Here is a 15,841-nt window from a genome sequence, read left to right as displayed (position 1 = left end):
TGTCTGCTGTGTTTATTTGCCCTCTGATGCTGTTTGTTCTCTGATGTTCTCCAACAAACATCAGAGGCCTTCATAGAACAGCTGGGTTCACACAGACTCAGTTACAGACTGGTGGACTATATTTACTAATTAGGTAACTTCTTAAGTAATTCGGTTGCGCAGGACTTTTCTATGGGTATCAGAGCATAATGGATCTGAATACAATACACACCACATTTTTCAGATTTTTATTTTAACATTTTCTATAAACCACGTATCTTTTTCCTGCCACGTCACAATTAAACTACTTGTGTTGGTCTGCCACCCAAAACACACTTTGGAAACGTAAAAAAGTTCCAAGAGGTATGAATACTTTTAAAAGGCACTTTCACACATTTTCAGAGTTCATGTGATGGAGCTCCATAGATGGCAGCTACTGTTTTTATTCGCCAGATCAGACCTGCGATGCTCCGTTTGCAGCACACCAGGCAGTCGTACTGAACTTCTTGGCAGCCTTCTATGCAGGAAGCAGTTCAGCCAATAATGTGGTTCGATACGGCAATTGTGAGAACAGAAGTTCGGTCAGCTCATTGCTCCAATGTTTGCCTTGCATGAGGACATCTCATCATCTAGATGGACTGAGTCTTTTAGAGCTTTAACACAGCACTCCAGGATCCACATCTCCTCCTTCCGCAACGCCTTCACCACTTCCAGCTGCTCCCTGTCTGGCTGCCCACACTGAGCAAGAAGGTGCAAGATCTAAGCAAGGACAGAAAGATAAGACTTCCAGGTCTGTTTTAACATGAAATAGTTTAATCTGTATTTATGTGCACCTTATCTAGAGCCTTTTGTGTATCTTTCAGCAGCTGTTGACATAAAGTCCTGGCTGTCTGGTTGCTTCTGGCCTCTGTCTTTTCACCCACAATCTGACCGTGCAAGGCTGCCCTCCACAGGTGGCTGTAAAAACACAAATATAACTGAACTTTATCTGGACAAACAGGCCAAACAAGACAAAAGGCTATCATTTAGGATTAAGAGAAAACAAAACTTGCTGGAATGATGTTTTTGTGCAGATGGAAATGTCATCTTACTGTAGTGTTTGTGGCAGAGATAACAGCCTGAGAGCCACCATCAGCCTCCAACTGGGACCCTCACTGGACACGGTGAGATTACTGACAGGAATGAGGAAAACCACACTAAGTTAAAAAAAAAAACATTCACTATCTTCTTCCTTATAAAAAGCTTAATAACATCTTTAAATGCTCTAGTGCCTAAAAGTAGATTTGGGACATGTAACATATATAAGCCAATATTTTGGTGTGTGAGGTTTAGTGGTAATTTGAGCATAAAATAAGTAAGAAGGAACTGAGGCATGGGAGAGGAGCCTGCAGGACAATTTAAATCACATTTTTACAGTTTTTTTCTAAAATACATCAGAAACAAGCTTTTGTCTGTTAGCTGAATACAAAAAACATAAACTTCTCTGATAGTTTAGAGGCACTTTAGAAGTAGTATGAACCCCTTTTATGAAACAAAGTGGTGGTAGAATCATAGTTTGGGCCATTTTTGCTACTACTGTTTCAGCGGGGCTAAGTCAGCGTCCCAAACCTAATTCTAGACACACAGACTCAATACTAATCCACAGTCACTAAAAACATCAAGCTGCAGTTATTTGGAAAGATGTGAAATTCGCAAGGCAGAATTACAATGTAACTCTTCCCATATATGGGATAGAGGATCACTTTTTTATAGAAAATGACTGTTTATATCGCAATAGCACGACTTTGAATTACTTCTAGGTGAGATCCGTGCTGAACTGTACATCCTTAAAGGTACAAATGTTTTTATGAACCACTGTTAAACTAGTTAATACAACAAAGAAACATGGAGATGTTTATGGCACAGACTTACTGAAGGAAATTATTCTCTTTGAGGAACTTCATCTTCTGATCCAAACTCTTATCGTCTCTTAAAACGTCACATATGAGATCTGAGGAACCGTAGTAAAAGATCAGCATTTTTAGGCTAGTATGCTAAATTTATTCCATTAAGACTTTTTACTTTCTTTATCAAGATAAAATTGGAAAATTTCTTTCAATTTATTATGAAATCCATTAAACACAGATACATGCTGCCTTTGACTACACCCAGACCCTTCTTATGCAGATGTACAAATCTACGTCCTTCTGGGATTTACCTGTTTCCACATAGACAACGCTATGAGGACTGCTCATGGTGACAAATCCGTACTCCAACAACAAGCGCTGGTTGTCATGGGGACCGTAGTTAATGAATGCCTGCTCATAGCGCTGTGTCCCGCAAACACTCCTGATTTCGTAGCATTTTGTCTGGTTATTAAAGCCTGCTTTTACCTGGTGGAAAGATTTGTGATTTTGTAAACTAAAGTCAGAAAGCTGAGTAGGAAATGATAAAACACAAATGCAGTTGGGATGTAAAACCAGTTTTTACTAACCCTCTAAAGTGTTCCCATATTTAAAATATCAGCTTACCTGCACATCAGGACGGTGGTTAAGGAGGTCCAGAAATGGAGCTAAAGCGTAATTATCTGGTCCAGACAGGAAGCTGTTAGACGGTCGGGACATGAAGACAGAGCGTGTGTTCACACTACACCAGGCCCACCTGAAGGAGGAAGAGAACAGTTTCAATAGCAGACTGAAAACTCTACCTTACATTTTAATTCAGTTATTTTTCATTGCTGCATATCACAGGTGTGTTGGAAGGTAATAAAACAAGGTTAGTTGAACATCTGTGTGTTTCTGTACCTCAGTGCATCATAGGTAAGTACATCTTCTGTGCACTGGCTTAGAACTGGCTGCAGAGTCCTGAACCAATAAAACAAACACAGCTTGAGCGGATTTTAAAGACTCCAAGAAAAGCATTGAAAACCTTTAACTTTTTCACATTTTGTCCAATTGCAACTACTAACATCCACCTCTTTTACTGGGATTTTAAGTGACAGACCAACACAAAGTGTGATTTTATATGCCAAAATAAAATCTTTTTAGCAAATGTTTCTATTTGCCTCACATGTCTAGAGAACAGAACAGAGCCAGTCTTCCTTATCAGCTTGTTGAGCTTTTTTAAGTCCCTGGTTCTGATGCTGCTTCCCCAGCAGATGATGGCAGAAGAGATCACACTTTCCACAACAGACTTATAGAAGATATGCAGCATCTTGCTGCAAACACCAAAGGACCTAAGCTTCCTCAAGAAGTACAGTCTGCTCTGTCCCTTCTTGTAGATGGTTTCACAGTTGCATCTCCACTCTAGTCTGTTGTCCAGGTGAACACCGAGGTATTTATACTCCTCCACTACCTCCACTTCTTCTCCCATGATAGAAATAGTGTCTGACCAATTCTTGTTTCTCTTAAAATCTACAATCATCTCCTTTGTTTTATTCACATTCAAGATGAGATGATTGTTTCCACACCATGCCACAAAGTGGTCCACCACCTTCCTGTACTCAGTCTCTCCAGTTGTCTTTTCACGTGACTTCTTGAGACACACAGGTGGAAGGGGGAACCAAAGGAAGCATCAGCATCTTCTGATATGGTTGAAGGCAAACATGTAGAAGCAGAAGGGTCTAGGGCTGAGGTGGAAGATAAAAAATGTGAGGTGTTACTGGACAGCTGTGGGTCCTGTTGGTCAAAGGAAGGTGGAATGTCTGTTTGGCTGTGAGCAGGAGAGGAGGATGCTGAGCTTGTTTCTGAACTGAACCTATTGAAGAATGTGTTTAGTTCATTGGCTCTGTCCAGACCTCCATCGGTCTGATCATCCTTCTGCTTGAAGCCTGTGATCTTCTTCATCCCTGTCCACACATCTCTGATATTGTTTTGCTGGAGCTTGCTCTCCAGCTTCTTCTTGTACACCTCCTTGCTGTCTCTTATCTTGACTTTAAGTTGCTTCTGTAAACTCCTCAATAATTATCTGTCTCCCTCTCTGAAGGCTCTTTTTTTCTTGTTAAGCAGGTCCTTCAGGTCACTGGTGATCCAAGGTTTGTTATTGGGGAAGCATCTCACGGTTCTGGTGAGGATGATGTTATCCACACAGAAGTTTATATAGTCGGTTACACACTCAGTCATGGCATTGATGTCCTCTCCATGTGGCTGGCACAGTGCGTCCCAGTCTGTAGCCTCAAAGCAACCTTGCAGAACTTCTTCAGCTTTCTGAGACCATTTTCTCACAGTCCTCTTTATTACAGGTTGCCTCTGAACAAGGGGCTTATATTTCGAGCAGAGAAAAACAAGATTGTGATCTGATTTGCCTAGAGGAGGTCTTGCTGTAGAGATGTATGAGTCCTTGACATTTGCATAAAACAAATCCAATGTTTTGTTTTCTCTGGTAGAGCAGCTGACAAACTGTTGAAACGTTGGAAGTGTAGCAGAGAGTGAAGCATGGTTAAAATCACCAGAAATTGCCACAAAAGCATTGGGGTTTTGTGTCTGTAGCTTAGCAACAAGTGAGCTGATGGCATCACATGCAGTGTCAGCAACAGCGGAAGGTGGAACGTAAACTGTTGCCAAAATAACACTGGTGAACTCTCTGGGTAAATAATATGGACGAAAACTTACTGCCAACAGTTCAATATCTGGACTGCAGAGATGACACTTCACAGTAACATGTCCTGGATTACACCATCTGTTGTTCACAAGTACTGCCAGTCCACCTCCTTTAGATACAGCACCTCCTGCACTAAGAACGTTTTCAAAAGATTGTGCAAAGGTCTCGAGTCACCCTTCTTGATATTTTACTTACAAACCAACATATTTTCTGATTATTTTCTTGATTCTCCAGGGTTTCAGAAGGTCTTTTAAAGTTGTTCTCTTCACTTCAGCTGTCTTTAAACATGACCCTTTTCAGAGAAATGTTTCTTTTTTATTTGTTTGTTAAGCCAATAACTGTGACTTTTGAATCCTTCAGGCATAAAAACAGAACTTATCACCACTATTTTTAACAGTGGAACCATCCCAAAGCTGTACATCCTGCAAAGAACACACAGGAGATCGCAGCTCAACTCACCTGAAAAACTCCTGATTGGAGGAGTGCATCTCTCGCACCTCCTCCCTCTGCTCTAAGGCCCACCTCCTCATGGCGACTGGCAGAACATCTAAGACCGCATCCGAGAAATATGCTGGGCAGGTGTAAGAGCTGGGCAGCACGTCGATGTAGGGGAACCAATCAGAGCCCTCCCCATGTTGGCGCTCACACACCAGAAAGACACAAAGTGCCAAGAGAGGTGAAAGACGGGGATTCCAACTGCAGACAGGGTACAGATTCAAACTGCAAATGAAATCCTTTATTCATGAAAAAGCACAGAGTTAGGAGAAATTAATTCCAACGTTCGTAGCGTTACCTCTTGATATACTGTCCCAGGTAGCTGTTCAGAACCGTTGATGTTGTGAGAAGACAGGATTCTGGGAGAGAAATGACCAGCTCCCCTGGCTGATGAACAAGATGTTAGTAATGTTTCCTCATTTCAACAAGACATTCCTGAATTAATCCACATTACACCAAATTTATTCTCTGTAAATGTGCAACAATTTACTAGTGACCCTCCTAAAAATCAAAAGAAAATATGGAAGAGCTCCCCAGTAAACTTCTTCAGCACCTTTTCCCATTTTGTCACATCATCAATGATGATTTCAGTTCAGGGCATGGCAGTGTCCGACCCATGTAAGATGTTCCCATGTTCGAGTGCCGGCCCATTGATGTTTGCCACATGTGATCCCCCTCTCTCCACCCCATTTCCTGTCATCTCACTATCAAAACTACTGAGAAAAAATGAAAGCTCATTTTATTTTATGTGATAGACCGACACAAAGGAGTGGAGGTGGAAGGAAAAGAATACATGGTTTTGGGAATTGTTTATCAATAAAAATCAAAAGAGTGTGGCGTACCCGTTTCCTGAGCCACCTTAAGTCAATACTTACTTTGTTGAACTACCTTTCACTGCAATTACAGCTACAAACGTGTTGAGGTAGAGCTCTACCAGTTTTAAACACCCAAAGACTTCTGCTCATTCTTCTATGTAAGACCTCAGACTGATTCCCAACTGATTTAGTTGTTGGACTTTGATTGGGCATTTTAAACATAAATATCCCTGCAGCATGATGCTATCACTATGTTTGGCCTTGGGAATGGTGCGTTCAGACAGATGTGCATTGTTGGTTTTCCACCACACTTACCACTATGTATGTAGATCAAAAGGTTCAGTTTTGATCTTATCTGAGCAGAGCACCTTCTTCCACCTTCTGCTGTGTCCCCTTCATGGACTTATAATTGCTTTATTCTTGCTATGCTTCCATGAAGACCATTTTAGAAGAGTACACGACTAATAGATGTCCTATTAACAGACTGTCCAACTTGAGCAGCAGATCTCTCCAGCTTCTCCAGTTACCATGGGCATTTTAGCTGCTTCTCTGATTAATTAATACATTTAGGAGGACAGCCATGTCTTGGTAGGCTCTCAGTTGTACCATTCTCTTTGCATAATCAGATGATGGACTGATGATGTTCACAGCTTGGGATATTGTTTTATAACCCAACCCTAAACATCTCCCCAGCTATCTGTCTGCTCGGTTCCTTGGTCTTTATGATACTGTATGTTCACTAATGTTCTCAACCAACCTCTGAGGAACAGCTGGATTTATACAGAGATTAAGTTACCCACAGGCAGACTATCAACTACTTAGGTGATCTTTGAAAGCACTTTTTGGTTTAGTGTTGACTAAACACACTTTGTGTTGGTCTATCTCACAATAACACACTGCATTTTGGAATTTGAATTGTTCAAACTAATAAATAAGCATGGTTTCCTAAATAATGATTTTTTGAATTTAAATCAAGACATGCCATCATATACGTTTTATGATCATAACAACAAAATAAATAAAAAACACCCAAACTGCGTAGATACTTTCACTACTCAAAAAAAGTTAGGGATATTGTGCTTTCGGGTGAAATTCCAGGATGAACCTAACATGCACTATAACCTTTACAGATGAACCTAATGTGATCTCTAAACTTTTGAATGCACATGTCCAACTGTTCAGTGTTTCAGTACTTTTTTACAACTTGCTGTTCTCTAACAAGGAGCTAATGGAAAAATTCACAACTGGTGTTTGATTCATGAATCAACCGAGACATTTTCTGGTTCAGTCCTAACTGGTATTTAAACAGTCCTCCTCATCGTGGTATTCACATGCTGATATCATGAAACCAAGACGACACCTAATAATTGACCAGCAGTACCTCGCCTTTGCAAGGCTTCAAACACGATGTTCTGAGATGAACAAAGAAGTGGCCACTGAGCTTAGTGTCATCAGCAGGTTGCAACAGAGATCCAGAGAGACGGGCAGAGTCATACAAAGGCATAGAAATGGACGTCCTTTGAACACATCCCACACTGATGACCGCTTCATTGGGAACAGAACTCTGCAGAACCAGATGATGAATGCCACTCATCTCCAGGCACATTTAATGGAGGTGAGAGTCACCTAAGTGTTACATAAGATCATTAGAAACCGTTCACATCAGGGTGGTCTGCGTGCTAGACGACCTGTAAGAGTACCTGAACACACCACCAGGCAGGCCAGGGAGTGTTTATGCTGGATGAGGGACCAGTGGGCCTCGATGCTGTTCTCTGATAAAATCCAGTTGTTTCTCTGCATGAACAACACAGGCCAAATTTAATCTTCATGGACAACAATGCTTCAGCTCCTCATCGGATCATTAGGAAACAGCTGCTGGAGACTGGGGTACATTGAATAGAGTGACCTGTGCTTTCTCCAGACCTGAATTACATAGAAACCCAATGGGATCAGCTGAGTCGCTGTCTAGAGGCTCGTAACTCTGTACCCCAGAAACTCAAAGACCTTAGAGACGCCCTTTAAGAAGAGTGGGATGTTATGCCTCAGCAGACAAAACGTTGACTTGTGAACACCATGAGATGATGTTGTCAAGCTGTAATTGATGCTCAATGTCACCTGACACGTTATTGAGAAATTGTGGTATACCCACCGCTGTTGTTGGCTTTTGTTTCAATAAATTGTTTGATATTAAGAAATCATCAATTTATGCTCCTACTTAAATGCTGTAATTTCATAATATAATTTCACTGTAGCTTGAAGTTTTTATGTTTTCCATAGAGTTCACCCAAAAGCCAAATATCACTAAGTGTATAAGGGAAACTCTTTGTCTAGGATAATTTAGAGATTAGGAAACAATCTGTTTAGTTACTGAGAGGATGATGATAATAAGCTCAGTTTGGTGGAGAAGTTTGGATGGACGTCTTTGCAGATATGAAACATAAAAACTCTTTACAAAAAAAACAATACGCTTGATTCAAAGCGTTTCTAACCAGATATTACAAATATGTTAAAATATTACCTTGATAGTCTGGACAGTCTGCAGTCCTCTGCCTGTATCTGAGTGAAAATACACACAAACTGAGGTAGCATCCATAACAAGAACAGCTAAAAACACATCTGAAGATCCTTTAAATTTGCTAAATGTGTCACTCTCATATGTTCTCAATGCTGCTGATGGTGCAAAATAACACCAACAGAAAGTCTCGTCAAGGAGATAAAAACTAACACCTGCTGACAGGACTATTTATAAAGCTAGTGTATCTAAAGCAGGACAGCAGAGTTGTACCAGAGAACAGTGCTGGCTGCAGGAACGTTGAGGTGAATCCTCTCTGGTGGAGAAACTTCATGAGTCTTACGTACTGCAGCTGATGACTAAGAGAGGCTGGCAGTTCAGAGAGACATGGAGAGTGTTAATGTTTCTGTGATGACTCAGGTTTACTGCTGTGAAACTAGGAACTAGAACTTCTTTCCTGCCTGAATGGATGGCGGTGGAACGTTTCCGTCTCCTCTTTCTCGCAGCCCTTCCTACTCTGTGGCTGTGACCTCTCATGGCTTCCACCAAGTCCTGTGGGGAATAAACATAAGAATGACATTTTAACTTACACTAAAGGTCATCATAATCTACAAGACTGAAAAATTCTCACACTTTTCTGTCTGACAGATCAGCGTGTGTACAGACAGAAAATTCATCTGACTCAGGACCATGATAAAAGTAAAAATAAGACAAGTGTCCCACTAACCAAAGCTTATCATTACAAAATATTTGGCTTCCTTCTTCAAATCTACTGACCATATTACTGTCTTAAATTTATGGTCAGAACATTGCTGATCTTAGACTTCCTCAGGCTTGTCTGGTAGACATTTGACATGACTGCTACCAACACTTTCACACTGTTAAGCTCTGAACAGATTGGATGACCTGTTTCTGATTGCTGTGGGTGTGACCTTTTCTCTGTTTTCTTACAGACTAGCATCATGTTTAAGTAACCTCTTATTATTATTCAAGCTTCGGTTGTTTTAATTACTTGATGCATAGACAACATTCTTTCCAGGATAACAGAATAAATATTCTGACATGCTTTGTTTTCCTTTTCAAATAAAAATATGAAAGGTGTGGCATTGTCTGTCTTCAAGTTTCCTGTGTCAACAAGTTCTTCTGCAGTGTCTAACTGGTTTTCTGCCAGTATTGTCCTGCATCTAGCTCCATCTATTTTTACATCCACACAGCATGATACAGCCACTTACATGTTTACCAGTAGAAACGATGTGTTCAGGGTGATGTGCAATGTTATTTTTCCACCACAAAAAAGGCATTCGCGAAAACCTTCTATTTTGATCTCACCCAACCAGAGCCCCTTCTTCTACATGTTCTCGGTGTGACTTGTGGAAAAATTCAAATGTGACTTCTTATGACTTTCTTTCAAGAATTGGCCTCGTCCAGTCAGTCAGTTGAGGTGGATCTCTGGGTAGGTTTGCAGAAGCCTTATAACCTCACTGTGCTTTAAACTTCTCTACAACTTCAACCCTGACCTGTCTGCTGTGTTCCTGGGTCAGCATGATGCTGTTTGTTCACTAATGTTATTTAACAAACCTCTGATGGCTTCGAAGAACAGCTGGATTTATACTGAGATTACAATACATCCCAGTGGAATCTATTTACTAATTAGGTGACCTCTGGGGGCAACTGATTGCACTGGATTTTATTCTTAGACATTACAAAAAAGGAGGCCAAGTAGAAACGCACGCCACACTGGTAAGATTTATGTTTAGAAAACATCTTCATCCTTCATCCAACAAATATTTCATCTCATATAAAGATCACTCTCCAATAGTTATGGTGTTTAACCAACGTACTTACTTTCTGATTGTAGAATCAGAACAACCAGAAACATCTTTTCTTTTTTTGGTCCTATTAACGGGATCGTATGCTTCATCGCTAATATTTAATGTGCCAACAATGAATTGTCAGTGATACCCATGTTAAAACTTTAGAAACAGAACAGTACCATAAATACTTGAAGTTCAGGGTTCCATATGAAAACCATCATATTTTGTTTATACCTTATTATACCAGCACTAAGGGCAACTGTTCATAAATACAGGTAAACGAATTGAGTTTGTATGGATAAAACACTTACTGGTCAAGAATCGATGGTGGACCTTCTAGCCATGCCTTGCTAGCTTCTTTGCCTCTTTATTTTTCCGGGTATGCGTAGTACAGCTGCGCGGTGCAGCCAGCCGACAGCCTATAGTTTCTCTAGAGCTGGTCGCTTTTCAGTCCCACTTCACTCGGCTCACAGAAGTTTGAAATAAACCTTCCCTTCTTAATTGGCATCTATAATGTATACATTTTAGTTTACGGTTTTTATTGGGATATTCAAAACAGAAAGTCAGTTTTATGTCACTCTCTTAGCTGAATCCATCTTTTAAATCTGTTTTGTTGATCCAGGGACATTTAGGAAGTTCTTCATCGGTTCTTCCTCTTCATCTACCAATTTGTATCATATCTTTAAAAACATAAGAAACATTACTGTGTGAGATTATAAAAAGAGCAGATAAATAAACACCAGGTGAGGGTGTCAACATTAGATAAAAAGGAGCATTTTCAAAACTTTTTGGCCCTCTCTACACTTTTGTAAAATGTAGATTCCCTACTGCGAAAGCATCTCTTATCCACATGCAAGCTGAGTATTTTTTTAATGCTACAACAAAAGAACCGTCACCTTAACGTGGTGGAGGGGTTTGAGTGCTCAAATGATCCTAGAGGCTATGTTGTCTGGGGCCTAAATGCCCCTGGTAGGGTCTCCCATGGCAAAGAGGCTCTAGGTGATGGGTCAGACAAAGAATGGTTCAAGAACCCCTCATGAAGAACAAAATATCGAGGCACGTGACGTCGCCCGGTACGGCGGAGCCGGGGTCCCACCCTGGAGCCAGGCCTGGGGTCGGGACTCGTCGGAGAGCGCCTGGTGGCCGGGTTGCTCCTCACGGGACCCGGCCGGGCCAAGCCCGAACGAGAGCCATCCCCCAGTGGGCCCACCACCTGCAGGGGGAACCGTGAGGGACCGGTGCAAAGAGGATTGGGTGGCGGACGAAGGTGGAGACCTCAGCGGCCCGATCCCCGGATGCTTAGGCTGGCTCTAGGGACGTGGAATGTCACCTCGCTGGGGGGGAAGGAGCCTGAGCTTGTGCGGGAGGTTGAGAGATATCGACTAGAAATAGTCGGGCTCGCCTCCACGCACAGCGTGGGCTCTGGAACCCATCTCCTTGAGAGGGGTTGGACTCTCTTCTACTCTGGAGTGGCCCACGGGGAGAGGCGGCGGGCTGGCGTGGGTTTGCTTGTTGCCCCCCAGCTCAGCCATCTCATGTTGGGTTTACCCCAGTGAATGAGAGGGTCGTATCCCTGCGCCTTCGGGTTGGGGAGAGGTCTCTGACTATCATTTCAGCCTACGGGCCGAGTGGTAGTGCAGAGTACCAGGCCTTCTTGGCGTCCCTGCTGGGGGTGCTGGATAGTGCCCCTCCCGGGGACTCCATTATTCTGCTGGGGGACTTCAACGCCCACGTGGGGAACGACAGTGACACCTGGAGAGGTGTGATCGGGAGGAATGGCCTCCCCGATCTGAATCCGAGCGGTGTTTTGTTATTGGACTTCTGTGCTAGTCACGGATTGTCCATAATGAACACCATGTTCAAACATAAGGGTGTCCATCAGTGCACTTAGCACCAGGACACCCTAGGCAGGAGGTCGATGATCGACTTTGTTGTCGTATCATTAGACCTTCGGCCGCATGTTTTGGACACTCGGGTGAAGAGAGGGGCTGAGCTGTCCACTGACCATCACCTGGTGGTGAGTTGGATCCGCTGGAGGAGGAGAAAGCCAGACAGACTTGGCAGGCCCAAGCGCATAGTGAGGGTCTGCTGGGAATGCCTGGCGGAGCCCTCGGCCAGGGATGTATTCAACTCCCACCTCCGGGAGAGCTTCGACCAGATCCCGGGGGATGTTGGAGACATAGAATCCGAGTGGACCATGTTCTCCGCATCTATTGTCGATGCTGCTGCCCATAGCTGCGGCCGTAAGGTCTGCGGTGCCTGTCGTGGCGGCAATCCCAGAACCCGGTGGTGGACACCGGCAGTAAGGGATGCTGTTAAGCTGAAGAAGGAGTCCTATCGGCTGTGGTTGGCTTGTGGGACTCCTGAGGCGGCTGACGGGTACCGTGAGGCCAAGCATGCTGCGGCCCGGGCTGTGGCAGAGGCAAAAACTCGGGCCTGGGAAGAGTTCGGTGAGGCCATGGAGAAGGACTACCGGTTGGCCTCGAAGCGATTCTGGCAAACCGTCCAGCGCCTCGGGAGGGGGAAGCAGTGCTTTGCCAACACTGTTTATAGTGGGGGCAGGAGACTGCTGACCTCGACTGAGGACATTATCGGGCGGTGGAAGGAGTACTTCGAGGATCTCCTCAATCCTGTCATCACGCATTCCGTGGTGGAAACAGAGGCTGGGGACTCGGGGTTGGACTTTTTCATCACCCAGGCTGAAGTCACCGAGGTGGTTAAAAAGCTCCGCGGTGGCAAGGCTTCGGGGGTGGATGAGATCCGCCCTGAGTACCTCAAGTCTCTGGATGTTGTAGGGCTGTCATGGTTGACACGCCTCTTCAACATTGCGTGGCGGTCGGGGACAGTGCCTCTGGACTGGCAGACTGGGGTGGTGGTCCCCCTTTATAAGAAGGGGGACCGGAGGGTGTGTTCCAACTACAGGGGGATCACACTCCTCAGCCTCCCTGGTAAGGCCTACGTCAGGGTATTGGAGAGGAGAGTCCGACCGATAGTCGAACCTCGGCTTCAGGAGGAGCAGTATGGTTTTCGTCCCGGCCGTGGAACACTGGACCAGCTCTATACCCTCTACAGGGTGCCCGAGGGTTCATGGGAGTTTGCCGAACCGGTTCACATGTGTTTTGTGGACCTGGAGAAGACATTCGACTGTGTCCCTCGTGATGCCCTTGGGGGGTGCTCCAGGAGTATGGAATCGGGGGCCCTTTATTAGGGGCCATCCAGTCCCTGTACGAGCGGAGCAGGAGTTTGGTCCGCATTGCCGGCACTAAGTCGGACCTGTTCCCAGTGCATGTTGGACTCCGGCAGGGCTGCCCTTTGTCACCGGTCCTGTTCATAACTTTTATGGACAGGATTTCTAGACGCAGCCAAGGGCCGGAGGGGGTCTGGTTTGGGGACCAGTGGATTTTGTCTCTTCTTTTTGCGGATGACGTGGTCCTGCTTGCCCCCTCTAGCCAAGACCTACAGCATGCGCTGTGGCGGTTCGCAGCCGAGTGTGAAGCGGCTGAGATGAGGATCAGCTCCTCCAAGTCAGAGGCCTTGGTACTCGACCGGAAAAGGGTGGCTTGTCCTCTTCAGGTTGGAGGGGAGTTCCTGCCTCAAGTGGAGGAGTTTAAGTATCTCGGGGTCTTGTTCACGAGTGAGGGAAGAATTGAGCGGGAGATCAACAGACGGATCGGTGCGGCTGCCACAGTAATGGAGGTGCTGTGCCGGTCCATTGTGGTGAAGAGAGAGCTAAGCCAAAAAGCAAAGCTCTCAATTTACTGGCCGGTCTACGTTCCTACCCTCACCTATGGCCATGAACTTTGGGTCATGACCGAAAGAACGAGATCACGGATACAAGCGGCTGAAATGAGCTTCCTCCGTAGGGTGGCCGGGCACTCCCTTAGAGATAGGGTGAGGAGCTCGGCCATCCGGGAGGGGCTCGGAGTAGAGCCGCTGCTCCTCCACATCAAGAAGAGCCAGTTGAGGTGGCTCGGGCATCTATACCGGATGCCTCCTGGACGCCTTCCTCGGGAGGTGTTCCAGGCACGTCCCACCGGGAGGAGGCCCAAGGGACGGCCCAGGACACGCTGGAGGGACTATGTCTCTCGGCTGGCCTGGGAACGCCTTGGGCTCCCCCTGGAGGAACTGGAGGAGGTGTCTGGAGAGAGGGACATCTGGGCGTCTCTGCTGAGTCTGCTGCCCCCGCGACCCGGTCCTGGATAAGCGGAAGACGACGAACGAACAAACAAAAGAAGGGTTTTTAATAATGACGTAGCAGCTCATAAAATGCAGATGCTTACTAGGCTTTCTGCTCTATAAAACGCAACTATAAAGTTGTTTTCACGTTTATATGCAGCCTTGCTTTTCTTTATCCTGAGTCTGTTCCTATAAGAGGCTGGAAAGACTTGAGGTTGGAGTGGAGATTCACCTGCCAGCAGGACAAAATCCCTAAATGTACAGCCAGAGCTACTCTTACAGTTTAGTAAAAATCATTCCACACACTCATCTCATTAGTTGATTTTGTTATGCAATTAAACATGTATTTTAGTCAAGTTATTCATTAATTTCTTTACTTCAGAACACACACCTAATAGCACTGTGTTGTTTTATTCTTTTTTGAGTTACCTGGTTTGGGGAGTTGGCTGCTTCCTGTCCTGGCAAGAGGCATGACCAAGAGCTGAGGACTTTGAAAGCATGTCAGCTCAGCAGGACCAACTGCTACTCAGAAGGTAGTTTAAATTACATAATTTGCTTCTTAAGTACTATTGATGTTTAGTTCTGGTTCCCCTATTGTATGTAAATAGTCTGACCAAATCACTATGTAGGTTAACCTTCTGCGTCTTTGCGTTAAGTAAGTTTTGAGTTTTGGTGTGTAAACTTTGCTTCCTTAGTTAATAGTCTGTAGGTTCTCATTTTGAGTAGAGTTATATTTAGTTGACCTCCTTTATGGGCCCATCAGATTTTCAATCTAATTTTAGATTCTAATCCAATAGAGAAATAAAAGACTCAAACAATATGCACACAGATGCTTTACATCCCGTTTGACAGAGCTGGAACTATTTTGTAACAAAAGTGGGCAAAATGTTCTGTTTTTAGATTTGCAAAGGTGGTAGAGAGATTCCCCAAAAGATCTTGTAGCAAAAAGTGTTTCTACCAAATATTGCCTCAGCCTACAATGTTTTAGATTTTTATTTGAAAAAAACCAACAATTAAGCAATGCTATATTTGACATTGGTGTAGATTCTCAGTCATCCAGGACATACCCCTCATCCAAACAACAGAACTGAAGAAGCCTATTGAATGAGAGGTGAAACATCTCCAAGAAACAAGAGGGGAAGTCCAGTTGCCTTCTACGTAAGAACTTCCAATCTTTTCTGGCCACTTCACTGAGCTGCTTAACTTTTTGTCTGAAACATATAATCCCAATGAAAAACAGTGAAGTTTGTGGTTAAACTGTGACAAAATGTAAGAAAGTTCATGAGGTATGAATACTTTTACAAAGCACTGATAGTGATGGTAAGTTTGAATGTATCATTATGCTCATGCATTTATTTGTATCTTGTTTACCCAAACTTGACGTGAAAATCTTGGATTCAGCAGAAATTCCTTTAAAAAACAATGGGACCTCTCTGTTCTTTGCACTTTGGTTTGTCTTGTGTATGAATGGT

The 15,841-nt window shown here is 44.0% G+C and overlaps 1 protein-coding gene across 7 annotated transcripts; it reads right to left on the bottom strand.

Moving 5' to 3' along the window:
* Nucleotides 1–213: 213 nt before the first annotated feature.
* On the bottom strand, nucleotides 214–10,623 carry setd4 (SET domain containing 4). Of its 7 annotated transcripts, none has more exons than XM_047350711.1 (14): nucleotides 10,505–10,562; nucleotides 8,653–8,931; nucleotides 8,386–8,423; nucleotides 7,568–7,661; nucleotides 7,249–7,493; nucleotides 5,351–5,439; nucleotides 5,017–5,277; nucleotides 2,763–2,822; nucleotides 2,490–2,619; nucleotides 2,177–2,351; nucleotides 1,891–1,969; nucleotides 1,071–1,151; nucleotides 813–936; nucleotides 214–738 (listed from the first exon to the last, which is right to left on the bottom strand). In XM_047350711.1, exons 5-14 carry the CDS (start codon nucleotides 7,471–7,473, stop codon nucleotides 562–564), a joined length of 1,401 nt encoding a protein of 466 aa, XP_047206667.1. In that variant the 5' UTR covers nucleotides 7,474–7,493; nucleotides 7,568–7,661; nucleotides 8,386–8,423; nucleotides 8,653–8,931; nucleotides 10,505–10,562; the 3' UTR covers nucleotides 214–561. The 7 variants fall into 7 exon arrangements, with proteins under 7 accessions (XP_047206667.1, XP_047206671.1, XP_047206669.1 ...); XM_047350715.1 differs by having other exon boundaries at nucleotides 5,017–5,253; XM_047350713.1 differs by lacking the exons at nucleotides 7,249–7,493; nucleotides 7,568–7,661 and having other exon boundaries at nucleotides 8,653–8,748; nucleotides 8,841–8,931; nucleotides 10,505–10,623.
* Nucleotides 10,624–15,841: the final 5,218 nt, after the last annotated feature.

This window comes from Girardinichthys multiradiatus, chromosome 22 (genome assembly GCF_021462225.1).
Source record: "Girardinichthys multiradiatus isolate DD_20200921_A chromosome 22, DD_fGirMul_XY1, whole genome shotgun sequence".
NCBI classification, from domain to species: domain Eukaryota; kingdom Metazoa; phylum Chordata; class Actinopteri; order Cyprinodontiformes; family Goodeidae; genus Girardinichthys; species Girardinichthys multiradiatus.
This window is presented reverse-complemented; position numbering and strand designations above follow the sequence as displayed.